The 24,113-nt window shown below is 45.2% G+C and overlaps 1 protein-coding gene across 26 annotated transcripts in view; it reads right to left on the bottom strand.

Moving 5' to 3' along the window:
- The window catches only part of EIF4G3 (eukaryotic translation initiation factor 4 gamma 3), a 226,087-nt gene that overhangs the window by 49,316 nt on the left and 152,658 nt on the right, over nucleotides 1–24,113 (bottom strand). For all 26 annotated transcript variants that reach the window (XM_084788155.1, XM_084788154.1, XM_084788157.1 and 23 more), the window contains 6 exons: nucleotides 15,419–15,507; nucleotides 9,729–9,975; nucleotides 8,686–8,819; nucleotides 7,206–7,325; nucleotides 3,674–3,844; nucleotides 245–442 (listed from right to left, as the gene is read on the bottom strand). In XM_084788155.1, coding sequence (XP_084644281.1) covers nucleotides 245–442; nucleotides 3,674–3,844; nucleotides 7,206–7,325; nucleotides 8,686–8,819; nucleotides 9,729–9,975; nucleotides 15,419–15,507 — 959 coding nt within the window. The remainder of the gene's footprint in view (nucleotides 1–244; nucleotides 443–3,673; nucleotides 3,845–7,205; nucleotides 7,326–8,685; nucleotides 8,820–9,728; nucleotides 9,976–15,418; nucleotides 15,508–24,113) is intronic.

Raw genomic sequence — 24,113 nt, 5'->3', positions numbered from 1 at the left:
CTAAGCCTTGCTCAGTCTTCCATTCACCTTACGCCCGTTTCCAGCGAGTCTCCACATACCCCCGAGAGGTGGGCAAAGACATTACTTTAGCAAGATTATTTTTAACCAGTGAGGATACTATCCATCAGCACTACCAATATATTCTCCCCTTTCCATTGCCCCAATAACACTCTGGGAAGAATGTGCAGCGAGGGGAGAATATACCTCTTGGCGACTCTGGTTTTACTGCTTCCTCTCTTCTTACCGTTACTAGGCACCGACACATGTTTGCGTACGCCACAGAGAAGCTGGGCTCATCGATAGCCTTCTCAAAGACCAGGTCGATGACTCCCTTTAGCCGCTCCTCCGTGTCCACGGTAAGTCCCGACACTTGCTTCATCAGCTGGTTGAACATCTGCGGTGTCAGTTTATTTAAGATACTTCGAACTTTTCTGAAAAGTTCCTAGGAGGGTTAAAATAAAGGGTGTTAGCTAGTCTTAAATGCATCCACTTTAACAACTAAGGAGAACTCCAACACCTACTTTTGGCTACTGAGCATTTTAAGAAGGAAAGACTTCAATCACTTAAAAGTCAACAAAACTGCTTGCATTTTTGCTTCTTTCCCATCTCTCTCCTATGGCAGGCACCAGGACTTCCACCTGGGGCTCCCGGTATCCTAGATAGGTTCAAATGCGGATCATCCCCTCGCCTTCCCCATGCATTTCTCAGAGCACCATGATGAGGAGCTTCTAAAGGTTTAAGATGGTTGATGTTACCTTTGAAGGATTAAATGATTCCTAATTAGACTAAGTAAAAATATTATAATTGAATTTTTTATTAAAAAAAAGATTTATTATTATGTATATGGTGCTCTGCCTGCATGTACACCTGCAGGCCAGAAGAGGGCACCATATCACATTATAGAGGGTCGCTGGGAATTGTTCTTATCCTCTGAGCAATCTCTCCAGCCTCTCAAAAAATTTTTTTTAAAGATAGTGCATCTTGTGTAGCTCAGGCTATCCTTGAGTGTGGTATATAGCTAACTGTGTCCTTGAATCCTCTGGGCCAGCTTCCTCAGTGCTGTGATCATAGGCACGTCCCTCCGTCCCACCATGCTTAGCTCATGTGGAATATGGCTTAGGGGCTTCTACTCACTAAGTGATACCCAACATGGGTAAAAGAATTTTAGACACAACTTCTGACAGAACCTTTTACAGAAAATAAATTTTATGTACAATTATAAACGTGTCTAATATATAGTATTAAATTATGGCATGGATTACTGGGTAAAATCTTTAAAATAATGTAGAAATGTTGGACTAGAAATGGAAGAAAGATGATTGATGCAGAAAATGGGTCTATAACATTATGTAATGGCACAAAAATACTGGCTGTTCCTCCTAACAATCAGAAACGCTCACTCTTTGGTTTGATTTGAATAAGCAGTTAACAGCTAGATTAGAGCCACACGGTAGCAACAGCAGCCGATTTTAATCAGAAGTCAGAGGTAGGTGGATATCTTTGAGTTCAAAGCTAGCCTTGTCTACAGAGTGAGTTCTAGGAGAAGCCCTGTCTCGTATGTGTGTGTGTGCGCGCACCCGCGCGCGCGCACACACACACACACACACACACACACACAGTTGAATTAGAGCTAGAAAGAAGAATGTCTTTTGAAAAAGTGGACCAAGATGAGCAGCAGTACCCCACATGTCTATTTTTACCAATGCTATTATTCAATGCCCCATAAAAGCTCCTTGGTGTAAAAGGGCAAAGAAAAACAAAGACCAACACACTAGAAAGAGAGAAACCAAGCTCTACCCACAAAGGGCACTGCATTTCGCAAATAAAGCCTGCAAGGAGTCTCTAAAAAGGCTCCTGGTATGCCAGCCCCACAACTGACCTCAGAGTGGAACAACTAGCTGCAAGAGCGGTCAAAATATACCTACTTCCCTCCTTCCCTCCTCTCTTCCTTTCTTCCTGTTTTTGAGACAGTATCTTGCTGCAAAGCACAGACAGGCATGGAGCTGACAACTTTGCAGCAACTTCTGAGCAGGGATTACAAGTCTACACAGCTGCTGTCGGCTCAGCTCACGTGTGTAGCACCTGCAGCAACTACAGCTGTCCACTGTATATCTACATTAGCAATGGATAACCAGAAAGAAAACGGACCATGGGCAACAGCACTAACCTACTTAGTACCTAGTTGAAAGCCTAACATGGTAGCTAGAGGGCTTTCTAAGAGCTTTTGCCTTAGTCACCTACAATTCAATCCAAATCCTAAACCGTATAGACTTTCTATGTTTTCCCTTGGCAAATATATCAAGGCGTTCATTCCATACGATAGATGCAAAGACAAAAACAAAACAAAACTAAACACCCAAATGGGTTCATTTCCCGGCATATGCATGGCAGCTCACTAGTCTTATTTGTGTAGTTTCAGAGGATGTGACGGCTCTTTCTAGCTTCTGGGAGCACACGGCACATATAGTACACAGACATACAAGCAGACAAAACACTCATCAGGTGACAGACTGATCACCAATGCAAACAAAACGTAGCCGTTCTGTGACATACAAATAACCAAAGTGGCATCTTTAACACTAGGGTAAAAGGCTGAGTTGGAGGCCAGTTTGGTCTACACAGCCAGTTAGTTCCAGGACAGCCAGGGCTACATACAGAGACCTCATCACAAAAGAAAAAGCGCTGAGATGCAGGCTCAGCAGAGAAAGGTGCTTGGCTTCCAGCCTTATGACTAAGCCTGCTGGGATCCACATGATAGAAGGAGAAAACCAACAGACAGACAAACGTTTTAAAACCTGAGACGAAAGTCAGTGCTTCAGATAAACTGATCTGAATGCAATGGAGGAACAGGGAATCACAGAGGGAGGGGAGAACGAGATTAAGGAAGAGACCCCCAAAGATAACGAAGAAAGTTGTCTCGGAATTCTGGATTAGAAAGCAATGCTTAGCCCAGGTCCCAGTGATGTCCTGTCTGGATCAGGCGAGCTGCTTCCTCACCAGGAGCCTAGGGCTGCACTCTAAGGGAGAGCATGCGCTCCACGGCTCACACTCACAGAGGACTGTAATAGAAGGGGAAAGAGGAGACAGAGCAGTAGGCAAGAGAGGGGGCAACAGAGGGAAATGAGGTGAGCATAGTCAAAATAAAATACATGCACGAAAATGACATAATGAAAGCCATATGTACAATGATATGTCAAAAAAAAAAAACACAAACAAACAAACAAACAACCCCCCCCAAAAAAAACAGAAAAGAAAGAATGAAGCTTAAGGGTGCTGGACAAGCCTCACATGAACACAGTATGAGCTACAGAACAGGACACAGTGATTTCTTTCTGTTAGCTTTGCAGTAGTGGGGATCAGACTACACCTTGCCCATGTTAGGTAAACCTTTACTGAAGTAACATTTAGGGCCACCAATACAGAAGAAATAGATGATCATTCATGAGGCCTACAGAACAATGCCATTAGAAAAAAAGGACAAAAAGCCAGGTATGGTGGCCAGCACTTTTAATGAATTGGATCCAGCCTCGAATTGGTCTATATGGAGTTCCAGGCTAGCCAGGGAGGGCCCTGTCACAAACAAAACCTTTCCACATACTGAGGAGGGAGAACTTACCAGGGAAGGCTTGCACTACAGTACAATCGCACAGAGCACAGGCGCTGCCCTCCTCACCTGCGTTTTAATGCTTTCGGGGTCGTCGGCATGGCTGTCCCGCTTTTGGCTGGGCTTCCAGGCGTTCTCTGCCTTTCTCAAGTGCACATCTTCTTTTACGGAGACGGTAATGATCTTTCTGGGCTCCCTTCTCTGGCCAGGCTGGGACCTTCGAGGTCCGACATTCAACAACTAGGACAGTAGGAACAGTACATCCATTCAGAGACCTGACAGCAGCCTGCAGCTGTGCGGCTGCTCAAACCTCACGTTCACGCCAAACACTTCTAGATGGAAAGACCAGTTAGTAAGTGTTCAAGTTAGAAATAATCTTCCTGGAGGTGTTAGGAGGGAGAAAAACAGCCTCAGAATTCCATCATTACAACATCTCTTCCTCTAAAAGGGCCACAAGGATCAAAACAGTGGTGTCTGGTTAACCACCATTCCCACCCTGGAAGTCTGTGCTCAACGGACACCACATGGCACAGGCCGCCGCGAGGGCCACCAACAGGGCTATGACAAGGATCGTTTACTTCCTGCGCCACAAACATTCACGACTGCAGTTACCAGTTACAAATCTGTTTCAAAATTATCTCTGAAAATAAAGAAAAAACTGTTTGTACTAGTTGTGGGAGTGCGCACACGCATGCCTGTCATTCCAGGACATGGGGCAGGGGTTAGAAAGGCGAGTTCTAGGACAGCCTGAAGTAAGGGTGAGACCCGGTGTGAAAGAAACTGCAGAGAAATCAAAACACAGCTCTATTTGTGAACTTTAAGGGTAAATTTTAAATAACACTTTATTATTAAATTCTCTGTAACAGATACGCTCTTTTCAGGCAGAGCTGCAAGTACCTAATTTCATCAATGCAAGGGGAACTCAATTATTCTCTGAAAAAAAGTTTTTCTCCCTTCCCTTCCTTCCTACCCCGATACACGGTGTAATACCAGCACGCACCAGGAACACAACGGCCAGATGAAGTATTGTTACAGCAAGAGACTAAGCTGTGCAGGGTTGGGGAGACGGCTCAGGAGTCACTACTGTTTGTTGGTGGCCTGGCATGGTAACATACACCTATAACCCCAGCACGTGGAGAGAGCAGGCAGATCTATATGAGACTGAGGCCAGCCTGACATACATGGTGAGTTTCAGGACACAGGGCTACAAGAAGCCATGAAAAAAAAAAAAAAGAGAGAGAGAGAGAGAGAGAGAGAGAGAGAGAGAGAGAGAAAAGAAAAGAAAAAAAAAAGAGCCTAGTTTCTTTCCTAGCATCCTTGGTAGAGCAGTTCACAACTACTGCTTGTAAATCCAAAGCACCTTGGTGCTCAGTGCACCCACATATATGTGATGCTAAAGGGCTGGGGAAAGGGCCCACTGTTGCAGTCCCCCGCACCCAAGGAACCCCAGCGCCATGGGGGCCAATGTCGCCGCCTTCCGTCCTTGGCAGGTACTGTATTCACATGCACCACACACATGTAAAGACACATATGCTATTTTTAAAACTCAAATAAATTTTAAAGTGCATTTTGTATGTAAAATTATTAATGTTTTTATGTCAGTTTCCTTTCTTGGTTTTTGAACTTTACTTTTTTGCCACCTTAGAAACAATCTCACTATGTAGCTCTGGCTGGCCTTGTACTCACTGGAATTCAAGGGGCCACAGCAGGATCCCCTGCAGTTTGGGCTGCCCTACCTGGCTCTGGGCCTGCTTCTGCTACTGGACTCACAGCATTACTTTTTAAGATTACTCAGGGACTGGACACTTTGACCTCTCAGGCCTGTTGCGCACCAACAACCTGGATCACCCTGATAAACAATCCAAACGCTGCAAATACTGACACTATTTAAGGAGCATTCTAGGAGCAAGAAAAAGTCACAACTGTGTCTCACTTACCACTCAGCACTACCCCTTTTAAATGTGTGCACCATACACTCAGGTACCCCATGCAAACAACAGTCAGAGAATGCATATTTGAAGATAGTCATTTACAAATCCTTCAGAAAAAAAAAAAATCCTTCAGCAAGCCCCAGTGAGTTCACCTTGAGATTATAACCTGCAAATGAGACCAACTCATACATTCTCCTCACCTACTTCAAGTTCCCAGAGGAAAAAGCCACCCCGTGTTAAAAGGTTCTACAAGGCAAACAGAACTTGTCAACAGGGAAAACTGATTGTGGCAGGCTCCAAGCCAAACTGCCCTGGACTGTCTTTAACTCTCTTAATAAACCATTCATTGTCCACCTCCGTGTTTGACATAAGTTCCTTTTGACCACCAGTGAATTCTTCTGGGATGTTCGAACCAACCCCTATCTTCTACTAATCTAGGGGACAAGGATGTCAGACAGCCTGTGAGGCTTACCTAAAATCTTCATCAGTGTTTTTGAAGAGTGACATTTTTTTAGTATAAAAATGTTACAAAACTCCCGGCTGGCTTTGGTGGAGCACGCTTGTAATTCCAGCACTCAGAGAGGCAGAGGCAAGTAAATCTCTGTGAGTTCAAGGCCAGCCTGGTCTATAGAGTGAGTCCAGGACAGCCAGGACTATACAGAGAAACCTTGTCTCAAAAAAACAAAACAAAACAAAACAAAACAAAACAAAACAAAACCAACCAACCAATTTATCAAAATTTGTATTCTACTTTCAGTAGTTTATTAAGAGATACAGCTTATTCAACTCATATGGCTTCCTTTGGTTCAACTATAGGAAAACAGTGAACAACGAGCTAGTAAAAACAGAAGACACACTGCAAGGAGACACCTGGATTTGTACCTTCCGTGAATGACCTATGAACAACTGAGCAGTACAGAGTAACAGATGGTACCACGTAGGGACTAACCAATGATCCCTGTGCTTCTGCTGCTCTGAAGCAGCAGCTGGCAGCGCGGTGCTCAGCACAGATCCACTGTGGATGCCTCTGCCTCCACCCAAAAGCCTGCCATAGTGTGTACGGTGACCTATAGGTTATCAATATTGCACTTCTGAAGACATCATTTGCCTAAATTTAAATTTCATGGTTTATAGTAAATAAGAGCAATCCTAAAACTACATCACCATAGACCCATACACATGTCTTAAAAACAACAACAACAGTAAGTAAGTAAATAAATAAATAAAAACAAAAGCCATAAAGTGCATCCCTACAGGTAAGCTCTTCAGGGGTGAGAGACAAGGCACTGCTGGTGGAGTGCAGCCTAGGCTGTGCTCAGCTCCAGCCCTGGCAATCCATGCCTGCTCTGCACTTTGTGCATCTGTAGGAACAAAGACAGAGAGGATTAGCTGAGCGCCACTGGAATCTCTAGGATACCACTGACGTCTCAGAATCCTACCAAGGTTGGCTCTACAGCAAAAGCATGTGCAGGTCACCCCAACGGACCAGATAAACGAAGACCAGGTCAAGCCACTGCAGAGGTGCACCGTGCATTCACTTTAATGTTCATATGGACACTATGAAGGATTGATCATAGGAATCAGCGTTTAGAAGTCATTCCCTGCCTATAGACCAGATGTCTCCTGCAGCCTCCTAACTGCCTGGGTTGTGGTAAGGAACTGGCACTTACAGGCACGCCTCTTCCACCAGGTGCCTGCCTTCCAAAATCTGCAAAGGCTGGGGTAAAGTCGGGCCCGCGAGGCAAAATGCGAGGATCCAGGGTTCGCATTGGCAATCTGGGTTGGTTGATCTGCACGAAGAAGCACAGAAGAGCTTGAAGCACACATGTCCCTGCGTGTTCAGTGCGAGAGTTAACACAGACATCAATGATGCTGCGGGCTGATGGGGTAAGCACGATTTTCTCAGAGCACGAAATCCTGAGCCACCTGGGTTTGTGAGTGGTGACCACCCAGAGATGTGTGGGGCACGTGCTTTTTACCCATCGCCCTATTCCACACCCTACACTTAATTTAAGAAACAAGTCCCAAAAGGACACTCCTTTAATCCTAGCACTCGGGAGGCAGAGGCAGGTGGATCTTTGTGAGTTTGAGGCCAGCCTGGTCTACAAAGTGAGTCTAGGACAGCCAAGGCTACACAGAGAGACTCTGTCTCGAAAAACCAAAAAAAGAAACAAGTCCCAACTGCACTAATTTCCATCGTGTACCATATAAACCAAATGGAAAGAGGAATGATGCTGGAGCAGGGGGGATGGCTCAGTGGTTAAGAGCACGAGCTGCTTTTGCAGAAGACTTGCGTTCCCAGCACCCACATGGCAGCTCACCACATCTGTAACTCCAGTCCTAGGGGATCTGACACCTTCTTCTTGCCTCTATGGACTGTAGGCACACATGCGATACACATACATGCTGGCAAATGTCCACATACATAAAGTAATAGGCATTAAAAACGCAAAGCAGGAGCGACGGCCATCTTTATGCAAAGGACTGGGGACTTTAATCACTGGAGAACTACTGGGAAAATTTTGAGATATACAGTATCTGAATTATGTTGCCTGCCACTCAAGTTTCCTCTTCTAAGTTCCTCCTCTGGTTCTGACACGCCTTGTTGCTGCTATCACTCTAAAATCAAACTCAGGAACGCGGGGAAAGAACTCCATGAACAACAGCTCACTTCCTCAGTCACAGGAAGCTTACTGTGTCATTAAAAGAGGCACAATAAACACATACTAATATAGCTAAAAACTAACCCCCAGGGCAAGAGAGTAGGCTCAGCGGTTAAGAGCACTTATTCTTGCAGGGGACCAGGCTTCAGTTCTCAGCACCCACGGGGTGGTTTACAGTATCCTCAACTCCAATTCCAGGAGAGCTGACACTGACACCCCCTTCTGACGTCCTTTGGCACTGCATGCACACATGCAAGCAGAACACTCATACACATAAATGGAATACAATCTAAAAGATACAACAACAACAAAAATACAACACTGCAGAAAGGGCCTATACATGAATTCCCATAAACTTAAAAGACATCAATAATTTGGAAACACCTCACTCAAGCATTACATATTTGATTTAATTTAAATGCCTATGATCTAACAGTTCCTAAGAGCGATCCACACTGCACCTCTCAGTACAGAACACCTGGTTTACCTTGTCAAGAACCACGTCACTGATGGGAGGCAGACCCTCTGGTTTTTGGATACAGGCAGGCATATACTGACAGTCCAGCAGGAACTCCCTGTCGTATTGCTTCTTGCCTTCTGTATCTGTCGGCTTCCAGGACTCTAAAAGAGAGGCACAAGCAGAAACCATTTGTCTAAGTCTGTTTCAGTAATTACTTTACCTCCTCAAGGAGACAAAGAAGCAAATCCAAAGTTAGGCCAGGATGACAGCTGAAAGAATGAAGATTCCAAACTGGCCTTGGCTCTTTCATCTTCGGAAAAACCTCAAAATAAAAAAGCAACTTGAAGCAAGGCGCAAACACCTTCCACACATCCTCATGAGAAATGCTGGCCAGGGTCTTTGTTGTTGTTTTGTTTTTCAAGACAGGGTTTCTCAAACTCACAGAGCTCATCCTCCTGCCTCTGTCTCCCTAGCACTGGGATTAAAGGGATGTCCATCACCACCAGCTGGTCAGATGGCTCAGTGGGTTAAGAACACTGTCTGCTTTTCCAGAGGTCCTGAGTTCAATTCCCAGCAATCACATGATGGCTCACAACCATCTATAATGAGATCTGGTGCCCTCTTCTAACATGCAGGTGTATATACACACAGAGCACTCATGTAAGTCTTTAAATAAAAAAGAATGAGGTGCATCCATTCTACCTGGCTGGCCTGTGCACATGTTTAGGCTCTAAGAGAGAATTCAACCAGGGAAAAAACAAAACCAAACACCTGAATCCAAAGTATGGAAATACCCATCTTCAGGGCACTGGCTACAACTCCAACACCCCTTAGACTGAACTAAGCTGAAGACAGCAGACTTGCCTTACAGAATTCTAACAACCCGCTCTGCAGGTCCCCATTGGTTGCTGTCCTGGGGCAACAAAGGTCTAGTCACTAAATGCACCTTGAGCTAACCTACCTGTCCCATAATCCTTACTGTTTGATAAGCTTCTGCCATCAGCATTTCTGTGAAGACATTTCTTTAAGACTACACAAGAAGGGACACAGGAAATCAGGGACCAACATACCTGCTTTAAATGGGAACGTGACACCATCACCGGAACTATCAGTAGAGCCTGAGTTGGCATCTCCTCCTTCGCCCTCAGAGGTGCTCTCAGCAGCACTGCGCAGAGACTCAGCCTCTTCTCCATTTTCTTCCCCAGCCTTCACTCTTTTCAGGGAAGAGGAGTCTCGTTCAAAGTGAAACCCTTGGCTCATCTTATCTTGCTCAGGTTCAAGCCCTCTGTCAACTGAAAGCTCCTCTTCAGCTTTAGGCTAGAGCGCAGGTAAACACAGAGCTACGTTAAAATATATACAAAGGCCAGAAGACACAGGAAACCACGTTCCTCAAGATGACAGTGTCTGCACTCAGCATATAGTATGAGAACCGTAGGCTTAAATTGTTTCACTCTACCACATGACACAGACAATGCAGACAGCTACTTAACTGTTTTGGCTTGAGACTGATGGAGTCTAAATATTAGACTAGCCAATGTCAGCGTGAAAGAACTGCAAAGTCTTTCTCTCCCTCCTTTTTTTTTTTGAGACAGGGTTTCTTTGTGTGTACTACTGGTGCCCTGAAACTCACTATGTAGACCAGTCTGGAACTCAAGGCTCTGCCTTCCTCTGCCTCCCATTTGCTGAGATCGAAGGCCTGCGCCACCACCAGCTAAGACTTGCTAATGCTTCAAAGTTGATGGCCAAGGAGTAGTCCTGGTCAGGACTTTAAATAAGCACACTCCTCTTGCCACCACGGCACTTTAAAAAACAAGAGACCCTAGAAGGCAGAGGCCCCTGTTGGCCTCTAGCTTTGAAACAAAGTTTTGGAGAATTAAAGAATTAACTTCCTACAAAGATAAGCATTCTACATTACAAGGAGGCTACAGGCTAGTTAGAAATCTATTTATCTAACTCGTCTGAACCTGTGACTATGTATGAGAAACACACACACACAGAAGCTTTTACAGAAAACTACCCAGAACACTCAGACTCTCACAGGGAAGTCTATTTTATAGGCTAAGAGAAACATAATTCCCCTCAGGTTATTTCTACCAAAAGTCCTGGTGATGAGGAACAAGCTAAACACTTCAAAGGTTTTCATGAGCATCTGAGTTCTCTGTGAATGAAGCGTGTCTGGTGAAGGGGGCACTCGGCAGACAAGCCTATGCAAGCAACACTCACAGGAGAGGACGCTGATGATACTCTACACTTTAGAGCTGAGCAGACGATCCACCATGGGTGGTTACAGGGGAACACTGCCCCACGCACAGGATACTTTACCTTCCTGACTTATGTCATAATTTTGTCAAACTCAAACATGAACTTTATCGTCTAAGTATAGGCTGCCCTCAGGCACATGCATGCAACAGACACCCACGCCTCCCCCACACATGTGAAATTCAAGCTCATCGTAGGCTACATAGCAAAGATTCTAAAATCAGTAGCAGGTAATCACAGAGACTTGAGGGCTAGCCTGGGATACACGAGACACTGTCTCCAAATAAAACAAAGAAACCCTAAACCTTCAAATACAGACATCTAATTCCAAGGAAATAACTTAGAAAAAAAATTTTTTTTTGAAGAAAAGTAGGCTACTTCCACCTTTTGTAAAAAGAATATTGCGTGATGCTGAGCTGAATGAGAACAGGGCCTGGGCTGCCCGCATCTGGCACTCTAGTTTGCTCTGAGGAAACTGACAATGACCTTGAAATACAACAGTGCAGCTCACCAGGGACATTTCTTCATCCTGACTGAACTGCTCACAGTGGTCGGGACACGGCATCTCTCCCTGTGCTCTAAAGAACAAAGCCCTATAGCACTGAATTCCTAAAATGCCTACCTCAAACCCTGCAAAATGTGGAGGTAAAAAGCCAATTCCTAAAATCAGCAACAGCTAAGTCGAGTTGTGGTGGCGCACACCTTTAGTCCTAGCACTCGGGAGGCAGAGGCAGGTGGATCTGAGTTGGAGGCTAACATGGTCTACAAAGCAAGTTCTAAGACAGTCAGAGCTATTACACAGAGAAACCCTGTCTCAAAACAAAACCAAACCACAAAAACCTAACAACAAACAAAAAACAAGCACCAGCAGCAGGTAATGCACAAACAGAAACACTGGAATTTCAATTTGTAACCACAAAAGCACAGAGACTCTTGTGGCCTTAAGAGTAAACCACAAAGTAACTACACAATCAGGAGCGAAACAGAAGGCCACAGTGCTCAACCACTGAAAAACTGAAGGTAGATGTATCTCTCTGAGCAGAGTGAAACTCATTAAGCCGATGAACAGTGCCAATTGTTTACTCAAACAAATCTGATAGAGCAGGGCTGAAGGAATACACTTTAAGTGGATCTCTGAGCGTTCAAGGCCAGTCTTGTCTACATACTGAATTCCAGGCCATCCAGGGTTACAAAGTAAGGCCTTTTCTGGGGAGGGGGTGGGGTTTAAAAATAGTAAAAGATCAGATGAAAGAATAACATTATGGGCCGGGCAATGGAGGTGGTCCCCTTTAATCCTAGGACTTAGTAGACAGAGGCAGGCAGATCTCTATGAGTTCGAGGCCAGCCTGGTCTACAGAGTGAGTTTTAGGAGAGCCAGGACTAACTAAACAAACTCTGTCAGGAGGTGTGTGCGGAGATGGGGTGTGGGAAGGAACCACCTTTATTATGGGGACTGGAGAGGTGGCTCAGCAGTTAAGAGCACCAGAGTTCAACTCCCAGCACCCGCATGGCAGCTCACAATTGTAATTTCAGTTCCTGAAGTTCTGCTATCTTCACACAGAAATATAGACAGGTGAAGCACAAATGCATATAAGATAATGAAAACTCTCATATTTTTAAAAACCTTTAAAAAAGAATACCATTATGACACTGTCACTAGTATTCACAAGGGTATTAACATTGCCTGCCAATCACAGGAAAGTCAGAATGACAGCTGTGTATCTAGTGACTGCGTAAGGGCCTGAACGTTTTTTAAAGACAAGATCTAATGTTGAACACCCTATGGGGAGGAGCTGCCCTGGAAGCCTGACGTGCTTCTGAGTGCTGAGTTTACAGCTAGCATCAGTACTCATTTTTATGTGCTGTTGGGGACTAAATCCCAAACTTCCTGCACATTAAAGCAAGCCCAATGTTAAGCTATATTCGCATCTTGCATGGCCTAAAATTTAAAACCTAGTTTAGATGCCTCAACTAGCAAACCTCATTTTGTTATTATTATTACATATTACTGTGTGCATGCATGTGTACACACAGGTATGTGCTTCTGAGAGTGCAAATCGCGTGCTGTAGGGCCGAAGGTTAGAGGACAACCTGTGGGATGTGGGACGCAGTTCTCTCTTACCATGCTGGTCTTGAGTTTTTCTTTTCTTTTCTTTTTCTTTTTTTTTTTTAAGAGACAAAGATTCTCTGTGTAGCCATGGCTATCCTGGACTCGATTTGTAGACCAGGCTGGCCTTGAACTCAGAGAGATCTTCCTGCCTCTGCCTCCTGAGTGCTGAGATTAGAGGCGTGTATGACCACCAAGGTGCCCAAATTACACTTTTTTCTCCCAAGACAGGGTTTCTCTGTGTAGCCTTGGCTGTCCTGAACTCGCTTTGTAGACCAGGCTAGTCTCAAACTCACAGCGATCCGCCTGCCTCTGCCTCCCCAGTACTGGGATTAAAGGTGTGCCCATACCTGACTTAAATTATATTTTTAAAGGCTGAGGCTACTCAGTGGAAATTAAGGCAAAAGCATCTAGTATTTAATAAACTGTTCTAATGATCATTAATTTAGGAAAGGCACAGGACTAAGATTTCTGAGTGAAGACATGAGGAGAGTATTTTAAGAATTATAAAAATATTTCATGTGTGTATGTATGTGCAAGACCATGCTTTCACATGAGTGCAGTCCATGGAGACCAAAAGAAGCCATCAGATCCCTTAGAACTGAAGCAGTCGTCATGGTTATAAGCCACCCACTACGGGTGCTAGGGACCACGCGTGTTCTCGAGGAGCAGCGCACTTCCTCAAGCCCTGGGCCATCTCTCTAGCCTCACAACCTAAGATTTTACACTGTGTGCTTAGAGAGTGGGGGGCTGCTTCGATGAGTCGAAGCTGTTCTCCCACACTCGCAACACACTCATACAGGTGCATAACAAATTCTGGCCTACCATCTCACTTTGGCTCGCCAACTATTTTCATAAATTGTACAAGCTAAGGATAAATTTTCATTTTGCAATAGTTGAAAACCCAAAAATGTGTGACCTCCTTTTACATACAAATTCAAACTTCAGTGCCCACCAACAAGTTTACTGTAGCACAGCCACAGTCGACCCACTGGTATGCTGTGAGACCGTGTCAAGGTGAAGAGGAGTGGCAGAGTAACATCCCCTTCAAGCAGTTACGATCTCAACCTGAAATGAAGAGGTCTGGGACCTCCCGCTACAGAAAAGAACAGGTATGTGATGGTGCGGGAACGCTGCTCCACCCAGTCAATGTTCAATCGCCCTTAAAAATGGGGCCAGTGCGCAAAGACAAAAAGTCAAGTGAACGATCTCAACCCAGCCAAGTCTTAGGAGAATTCACTTGTGAAGGAAGCTCAAGCCATACCCGGACTGTGTGCGACTCCCCTGCCTCTAGGAAGTATCTTATTCTCTGTAGGAACATCATTTTCTTGTTCAGCTTCAAGGTAGGCACCAACTATTTGCACCTCTCTAACAGTGTTAAATCTTGTCCCTCAGAAGCACAAGGAAGTCACACTCATATGCCTTTCCAGTGGTTGCCATGGAACTCACTGTGACATCAACAGAACGCTGTGTAAGGAAAATGACAGCAGGGCAATCAACAAAGGATACTGACAGCAGTGAGAGCAAGATGCAAGTTTTTCTTAGCTACAAAGACCTCATAAGACTGCCGCAGGCAGCAAGGGGCTCAATAGGTAATGCTCGCCCTGAAGGGCTGAGGACATGAGTGGGGTCACCAGAATCCACAGAAAGGTGGAAGGAAGGACCTGACTCCACAAGGCTGGTTTCTGACGCATGAGCCAAGGCATAAGTGCGGGCAGACAAACACACCAAAGTAAAACCTACCTCAACGGAGAGAAGTTGCAAGTTCTCTACCCAGTTCAGGCCCGAGTTGTAGAAAAGCCCTATTCCTTTACCAAGAAGAAAAATATAGCCCTCCCAAAGTAACATATCTACTTAGTGTTATCACAGTGTACCTTCAGGGCTATTTTACAAAGTAAGAGCTTACGGGCTGAAGGCAGCCAGTTAGTAACCTGTAGGCACTGGGCAAACAGGACATTTGACTCTGGGTCCATGTGCTTACTGAGCAGCAGCCCTGGCTGAGAACTGGGCTCAGTGATGAAGGTCTCAAAAATGATGGTTGACAATGACAGAGGAAGACACTCAACATTGGCCTCTGGTCTATATACATCAATGGGCATGCATGCACCTGAATAGACATCCACACCAACACAGAAATCTCTCTCTCTCTCCTCCCTCCCTCTCTCTCTCTCTCTCTCTCTCTCTCTCTCTCTCTCTCTCTCTCTCTCCACAAGTTGACTATTTAGAAGAAGTATTCTCATGGAAGAGCAACAATTATTCAAGGAAATCAAACATGTTATTAAAGATCTTCAAAACAAACAAAACACCCTAGATAATTTTTGTGCTTGATAGACCGAGAACTGAATGGAGAAGTTTTTATGAAGATGTCTCTCCACTCAGGAGACAGTCACTCACCTCCGCCTCTGCCTCTAACACTTCCTCTGGGGTTCGGGTCCGATCTTTTGTTTTCTTCCACGTCTTTGGAGCAGGGGTGGCTGTTTGCACTGAAATATAAGAGCAGTCCTGTTAACTTACCTCTGTCGTCCTGCTGGGCACTAACAGATCAAAAACCTCCCGCATTCAAACTGAGCAACACAAAAGTCATCTACAGCCTGGAGCCAGCCGGCACCCATGCGAGCACGTGCACAGCAGCCCAGCTACTGTACAATGTAAGTGTGCTAGACACAAGCTCAGCCTTCAACCAGGGGCCTGCACACTCCACCACAGCGTGAGGAGTCAGCATGTGATTCAGCAGACAGAGCATACCTGATCTAAAAATCCAAAAGCTAAAGTTTTGTTTTGGCGGGTTATTTTGGAGACAAGATCTCACAATGAAGCACTGAATAGCCTGGAACTCTTAGGTAGACCAGGCTGGTCTTGAACTGAGAGTCTCCCGCCTCTGCTTCACTAGGGCTGGGACTAAAGGCGTGCTATCATTCTCAGCCTCTGAAGTCAGGGTTTGAAGCACCTGATATCTGGGTTAGGATACTCCTCTGGTCACGTCTGTACACGCACTTCAAACTGGAAACCTGAGGTCTGAAAAGCAATAGTTCCCAGTAAATCAGATCATGGCAACACAGGTTGGCCTGAAAGCTAAGTCCAGACCTGAGGCTGGTCCTACTAGGCAACTGTGAGGACTTAAGCAAGGGACACTTTTGTTTTTTTTTTTTTAAGACAGGGTTTCTCTGTACAGAGAGACAGCTTGGCTGTCCTGGACTTGCTTTGAACTCAGTGACCCACCTGCCTCTGCCTCCAGAGTGCTGGGATTAAAGGCGTGCGCCACCACTTCTTAATCCTGTGTTGAGGTCAGCTATGAAGTGTAAGAATGAGGTTAGCTAAGACAAGATTTTGTTTGGAATTCAGGCTCCAAAAGCTCTCTGTAAGGTCTCCAGGGCAGGCAGCTCTGACCCATACCCACCTTCATTTAAGACCAATACCAGTAGCCAAGTCTTTCATGGTCTTTCTATTGGATCAAAATTCTAAATGAAAGACTGAGTTCACAAAGGCCTTTCACTTGTTTTTGGTGGTGGTGTGGAGGACTAAAGCCAGGAACACACTAATAAAAGATTTAAAAATAGTCCTCAGACTTACTGATCTCTCAGAACTAACTCAGTACACAGACATGAACTATATCTGTAATTTAACCATCACAAGGTAAGCAGGAAATGCTCAGCACCCTACCTACAGAAGGCAGCCATAGGCTAGCAGGCAGGACAGAAGTGTTAAGACGGATGAGAGAATCAAGGAAGGCCACTTTATAGAAACAACCAGAACATGCAAGCTAGAGCAGAAGAGCTCCACATTGCTGCGACAGATCCTGTCAGCACACAAACTCTTTTGGGGACAAAGAAAAGGAAGTGACCTTCAAAATTCTCAGAACTAACATCACAGAAATGCTACAAATCCGCTGGCACGGTAGCGCACGCCTATAATCCTAGCACTCAGGAGGCAGAGGCAGAGGCAGACAGATCTCTGTGAGTTCGAGGCCAGCCTGGTCTACAAAGGGAGTCCAGGACAGCCAGGGCTACACAGAGAAACCTTGTCTGGGGGGGGGGGTGGTGATGGGGAGGAAAGAAAGAAAAAGAAATGCTACAAACCCCATAGAGCAGTGATCAAAATCCGCAAGCCAATTTATCACTATTCTTCTTTCTTCAGGGACTATAGTCAGCAAGATACATTAAGCCAACTGTGATTTTTCCTTTGACCTACCTGAGGTACAGGATTCTTCAGAGTACAGAGGCTGGGGGATGTATGTACACTCTGGGTTACCATTTCTTATGGACCTTTTGGTCTGACAGAGAGCCGGCTTTAAACACTCTTCCAGAGTGGTTTTATTTTAATTTACTTCCACCTTACTAAGAGACACAGAGTTTGAGAAAATCTCAACATCTGAAATCTCATTTATTTTATACAGGCTTGAATTCAGTCCTAAATTACTTTCATGGAAAATGGAAGGACATGACAGATTTTGGTGTGTGTGTGTGTTGTTTTCTATAAACAACAAAACAAAGCAACATACATAAATGTGTCAAAAGTAACCCAAACATACCCACCCAGAGGCATTGAAAACATTTCTTCCAATGAGGTATGAAATACAGTGAGACTGTTTCTCAAATGCTACTTAACAGTAGAAACTGTTACTAATAACGGTTAGCCACTTGGTTCAGGTAGCTAAAACATTACTTAAAGACTATGAAGCTCTAACATTGAGGCAGTGGAGCTGGGCGGTGAATGAAAGAAAAAACACGCCACGGTAAAAGCCAGAGTGGTTCACTCAAGAGAGTGGGTGCTTGTCTACCATGACTCACAGGCTGGGGTAACCTCAGGTGAGTTGGGGTGCAGGGTAAAAGGGAGTTGAGAAGCAACTAGCTATGAAGGGCAAAAAGTTAGGAGAGACAGGAGCTACAGACTGATTACAAGACACTGTGAACTGGGCTGAAGAAGGCAGTCCACTGTGGCTAGTCTAGTCCACTGTGGCTCTGTGGAGAAGAGGCACACACCAAGGCTGCACCAATGAGCTGCAGCCTGAAGGAGGGGTTTCTGACATCTCCAAGACAGAGATGGGGTTTCTACTAATCTTCCAAGAACACTGAGGAGGCAGTGGAAACTCCTAGGCGTTCCCAGTCACATGAGCCTAGAGATGCCCCAGCTGCTCCCTATAAGACAAACATTTCTGCCCGAAGGTGGACGCAGTGGTGGTATTGGCGGTAGCAGTGGCATGCATCTTTAATCCCAGCAGAGGCAGGGGAATCTCTGAGTTTGAGGCCAGTCTGGCCTATAGAGTGAGTTCCAGGACAGCCAGGGCTACACAGTGAAACCCTATCTTTAAAAACAAGATATATTTCTACAGGTGTTTATAATCAATAATGTAAAACAGTAAACACAAATAACCCACACTTATCATTTTATGCTTCTCCAACTTGTGACAAGGTCAAGGATAAACCATTTTCTTCTCTCCAAAGTTGTTTTTTTTTTTAATTTGTGTATTTGTGTATATAAGCACTCTATTTGCATGTATGATCCCATGACAGAAGAGGGCATCAGATCTCATTACAGTCATGGTTGTGAGCCACCATGTGGTTGCTGGAAATTGACCTCAGGACCTCTGGACAAGCAGCTAGTGCTTTTAACCACTGAGCCATCTTCCCAGCCCCCAAAGTTCTTTGTTTAATTAAAAAAAATATTTATTTATTTTATATATATGCTCTTTCTTCACACACACACCAGAAGAGGAAATCAGCTTGTGAGCTACCATGTGGTTGCTGGGAATTGAACCTGGGTCCAGTGGAAGAAGAGCAGCCAGTGCTCTTAACCACTGAGCCATCTCTTAGCCCCTCTCCAAAATTCTTTTCACCAAGAAACTCACTGACACACATGGAAAACTCAAGGGAACACAGAAACTCTTGTCTTCTCTGGTGGTTTCAAATCTAAGTGAGAAGCTGAATTAAATCAAGCACATTCCCACTTTTAACTCCTACCCAGGCACAGGCTGCAGATCCTAAATGTTGTGTCACATTGAATGGGTCAAAGGCTCTTTCTTAGAATGAAGAGGCACAGCATCCCCATCTATCTTCCCAAGTCCTACAGAAGGCACAGAATGAGCTGCACTAGTGGGTAGTGGTGGTTTTAAATTTATCTCCTGTAGGCTCTGCTAGAGCCAAGCGCTGCTCTCCCAGAGGTACGTGTCTTAGCCCAGTGTTGTGGAGTACGCCTTTAGTCCTAGCTCTCTGAAGGCGGGATGTCTGTGAGTGTCAGGCCAGCCTGGTTTACATAGTGATTTCCAGGCCATTCAAGACTATATAGTAAACATCACCTCAAAAAGGAAAAACAAACAAGAAGTTAACTCTCTTTACAAAGCTGAGGGGATAATCTTCACACATGCTGTTATTAGGCCCACCGGTCCTCTTTCTGTTGTTATTACCTTGAGACAAAGTCTGACGTAATGGGCCTTGACATTACTAAACAGCTGAAGTTGACTTTGATCTACCTGTCCTCAACCTTGCCTGCCCCCCCCCCACATTCATTATTAATGACATTCCCCAAACCTCGAGGCAGTTAAAATAATTAGAAAAACTATACATGGTTGCTGTCCTATAGATCCAGACACGAGTAACTAAAAGCCTTGCATATCCTGCATCACGAGGAGCTGGGTGATTAAAATATCTTTTTTGCTTAAGGAATACTAGCTCCAAATAGCTGACCTGTGTCTTTCAGCTTCCTGACCAAGTTGGGCAATTCACTGACCCAATCAAATACCAGAGCAAAGCCAACTGAAGGAGAAGTTATTTTGGTTCATGTATAGTTTTTTTTTTAAATCTATTTATTTTTATTTAAATGCATGACTGTTTTGCCAACAGGTGTGTATGTGCGCTGTGAGTGCGCCTAGTTTCTGCAGAGACCTAAGGAGGGCAGCAGATCCCACAGAACTGATGTGAACAATAGTGGGTGCTAGGAACCAAACCTGGGTCTTCCCCAAGAGCAGCCGGTGCTCATGGCCATGGAACAGTCTCTCCAGCCCCGCTGGAGGGATGACTGAGAGGGTGTGGTGGACAAGAAGCACCTATCGCCTGTGCTGGCCGACTACCACCTCCTTGTCCGTTGTTCCATCATGGCCCCCAGTTACTGGTGGGTACACACAGGGCAAGTGTTCTCAAGGTCACGGGATTCTCTCTTGTATATTCTCAAAGAATAACCCAGCTGCATGCTTCCTAATCTTTCCTGAGCTAACAAAACTGACAATACCCAACACCACAAACCCATACTTGTCAACTTTATGCAGACACATCTCAAACCACAATATCCCGAGTGCAGGCCTCCTAACACGCATGCTCATCTCATATGGAAAATCTGCTCATCCACCGCCCAGTATATCCAAAGCAGCAACAGCCACAGCTCAGAGTCAAATTCAGTCTACATTGAGCCTCAATGTAAGCTCTTAGGAACCCCTGGAGACCGGGACCAAGACACAAGCTTCCAAGGTACAAAAGCATGGAGGAAGCCTTCTGATTCCAGAGGGGAGCAATGGGGGCTTAGGAAGAAGAAAACAAAGCAAGACAAAACCTAACAGAGAAAACACAGAATGCTATAGCTCTATGCCCAGCACCCAAAGCAGACACTGGCGTTGCCTTTACAGCCCACACACCACTCTCTTGGGCTGATGCTGCTTGTCTACAGACGTCCCATGTTCCCAGGACCCCTACAGTCCTGATGCCTCTACTGCACCCTCATCTTCACCTTCACAGCCTGGGGCACCACCCTGAGGGGCTGCTTACAGAGAGCCTGACCTTGTATCACATTGCTTGGCTTTGGGCCTTCTGGATGAAGCCCTTCAAAGGAGATTTCTTTCTTCTTTTTTCTTCTTTATGGTTTTTCCAGACAGGTTTTTTTTTTCTGTGTAGCCTTCGCTGTCCTTGACTCACTTTGTAGACCAGGCTGGCCTTGAACTCACAGAGATCTGCCTGCCTCTTCCTCTCAGAGTGCTGGGATTAAAGGTGTGCGCCACCACACCCTGCTCCTCAAAGATTTATGAGAACGCTGGTTTTGTAGCTCAACTCTGAACACCTACAAGAACAGCATTCTTTGGACGATGCCAAGGTGAACCTACGGCCTGAGCAATAGCTAGCCTCTCATTCTACAGAAGGAAAACATTTGTGTGTTCTGCTGACCTGAGCTCTGGGTGGCCATGTGTGGGAACACATTTCCTGAGGTACTTTAAAAAAAAAAAAAGCCAAGTATTCAAACAAGTTCAAACCTCATAGTCTAGAACTGCATCATGTGGGTCAACAAATTACATGCCCGGTGGCATCTTTCCTATTGTCTCAGTGTAAAGCACTTGGGGGCTTCTTGGTCGCCTTCCTTTTTCCCTCCCTATTCTGAGACAAACTCTCACTAAGTAGCTCTAACTGGCTTAGAACTGTCTGTGTAGATCAGGCTGGCCCTGAGCTCACAAAAGTCTTCCGGGTCTGCATTCCAGGTACAGACCAGGCCTGACTCTGGCTTGTCTCTTGGTTCTAGCTTTCTAAGTCCTGGCCTCCTCAGCTCCTTAAATGCGGTTTCAGGTATTCTGCTTTGGTTTTGCTCCCAATCTCACTCTAGACTTGTCCAGGAAAAGTCGGCTGTACTAACTGTGCCACAGCCAGGACTCTAAGCCGTCTGTACACTCCAACAGGCTGATTAGCGCCACCTTTGAATCAGACCGGAGTCTCAGGGCATGTGCAAAATATAAAAACCAGGTTGATGCAACACACACACACATTTCCACACATTCTCATCCTTATCGCAACACCTAGGAGGCCGGCTGTCACTGTGTGCACCGACAACGCCTGCGGTGTAGCTTTCTACACTACTACCACAACAGCCCTCTCCAAGTGCTATTCGCAGCTTCTACCACCTTTCTAGCTTTTAAAAACGTGTCCAAATTCCATTCTGCAATGCTTGAGAACCAATCGGGAGGAAATCACACTTGTCAAAAGTCTGAGCAAAGCAGCTCAAGGGAGTGAAAGCATGCGAGGTAGCAGGGCAGTTTGCATCACAGTGGCCAGGAAGCAGCCAGGGGCACAGCTGCAGCAGCTCTGGTCCCCTTCTTCACCTTCTCACTGCACCTGGGGCCCTAGGCATAGTCAGTCAGCGGACCTGCTGGGGATGAAGAGCTCCAGCAGTGAGCCTCACTGATCACCAAGGTGCCTCTGAGGCAGCCAAGTGCACAGCAAAGCTGACAGCAGAGGCTGGAATCCTGACTCACAGGTCAGAGGGCACCTTTCACAGGATTCCTAGCAAGATGGGGAAGGGGGGGGGGCATCATAAAGCACAAAGTATCTCATTCTGAAATGTCACAGGCATTTTAGCCATCTTTTTTTGTTCTAATAATGTTAAAAAAAAAAAAACAGCTACACACATAATTTGTGTTTAGTTTACAGTCTGGTTATTTTTTTTATTGAACTTTAAACAAGAATCTAAATCATTATTGTGTTGGTCTTTTTGTGAAAAGTTCTAATAAACAACTGCTGAAATTCCTACATATTCATCCACTGAACACTGCAGTTCATGTTCATTCTGTGAGGAGGGGAAGTAATTTTTCAAAGTAATTCAATCATAGGGACATAATTGAGGTTTAAGATATAATAGTAAAAAAAAAAAGAGCTAAAGGTACATAACTAAGAAAATCAAACCATTTAATTAAGAGCCATTTCAGAAGCAGAACATGGCTCTCTGGTGAAAACACTTGTCACCCAGCAAGATGAACAGAGTTCAAGTCTTAGGTTTCACAAGATGGAAGGAAAGAATCAGCTCCCACACACTGACCTCTGATAGCCACACACAAAATAAACAAAATGTTTTAAAAAGCTAGCAAAAGGCAGGAACAGAATACAGTGCCTCACTAGCCCATGGAAAGTCCAAACTCATATGAAGTTCACTTTGAAACTGCAAATCCAAGACGAGGCCAGCAGGTCTTTTCTAGCAGGTCCTAGGAGTCTGACCATTCCCCGTCTTGGCACGACCGATTTACAGGCAGTTGTGTTCTTGCACTTTTCCATAAAACTCATGCTACACCAACATCCCTGGGATGTGTATTTTATCAGCATTATAACTCAACTCCAAGCCAAGAAGCTGCCTCCACAGCTTTGTCCTCCTGTCACAATGGGACTTTTCACCCTGTTACTTGTCATAAAGACCTGAGTTCTACTTTTCGTTTGAATAAAAACAGGTGGCCCCTGAAATCACCAGAATGTAGGATGCACTAAATTCTGAAGAAGAAGAAGAAGAAGAAAGGCGGTTTAGGGGGGATGGTACACGGAGGCGTGGTAGGAGAATTTAGGTTTATGATCAGCGTGGTGCTGGGCGGTGCTGGGCGGTGCTGGCGCACACCTTTAATCCCAGGACATGGGAAACAGGCAGGCGGCTCTCTGTGAGTGTGAGGCCAGCTTGGTCTACAGAGTGAGACCAGGACAGCCAGGGCTACACAGAGAAACCCTTGTCTCGAAAAACCAAAGACCACAGAGGACACAGTTTGAAGCCGATGAACTCCACAGAAAAGGCTTGCTGCAAGAGCCAACTGCTACTACTGCTACTACCACAAACAGCAATTACAGCCAACAACTAATGGCACAGAATGTTTTAAGTCTGAGAGCTACATCTTCAAATAGGTATTTATTTACTCATTTGGCACATGAGAGCATGGGTGCTCATGGAGGTCAGAGGACAACTAGCTTGTCCTTGCCTTTCAGCATGTGGATTCCAGGGGAAGCCAGGTCGATGAGTCAGGGGCTGCAGGCCCTTAGTAACTCAGAGGTCTCAGTCGTGGGCTATCTACTGTTTTTGCAGCTTTTCTGTATTTCTGGAAATTTTCTAGATTGCGAGAAGATGTTATTCTTTAGTCACAACCTGGCAGCTGAGAAAGCCTCAGTTAGGAGAGGTTCCTTTTCTTCTTCTCCACTCTGGGGACTCGGGGTGAATTATCCTCACTTAAAGACTAATCCATACAGAGTCCAGGGCTCAGGACTCAGGCGACACAAAACTAAGTGTGTACTTTACCACCGCTGAGTGGGACCAAGTCCATTGTCACAGGCTTACACATAAACAGAGTAGAATGTTCTAGCAACAGAACTTTCTG

The sequence above is a fragment of the Acomys minous genome (assembly GCF_964271855.1).
Source record: "Acomys minous genome assembly, chromosome: 6".
Classification (NCBI taxonomy): domain Eukaryota; kingdom Metazoa; phylum Chordata; class Mammalia; order Rodentia; family Muridae; genus Acomys; species Acomys minous.
Note: the sequence above shows the minus strand (reverse complement) of the source record. Positions and strands in the feature narration are given on the sequence as shown.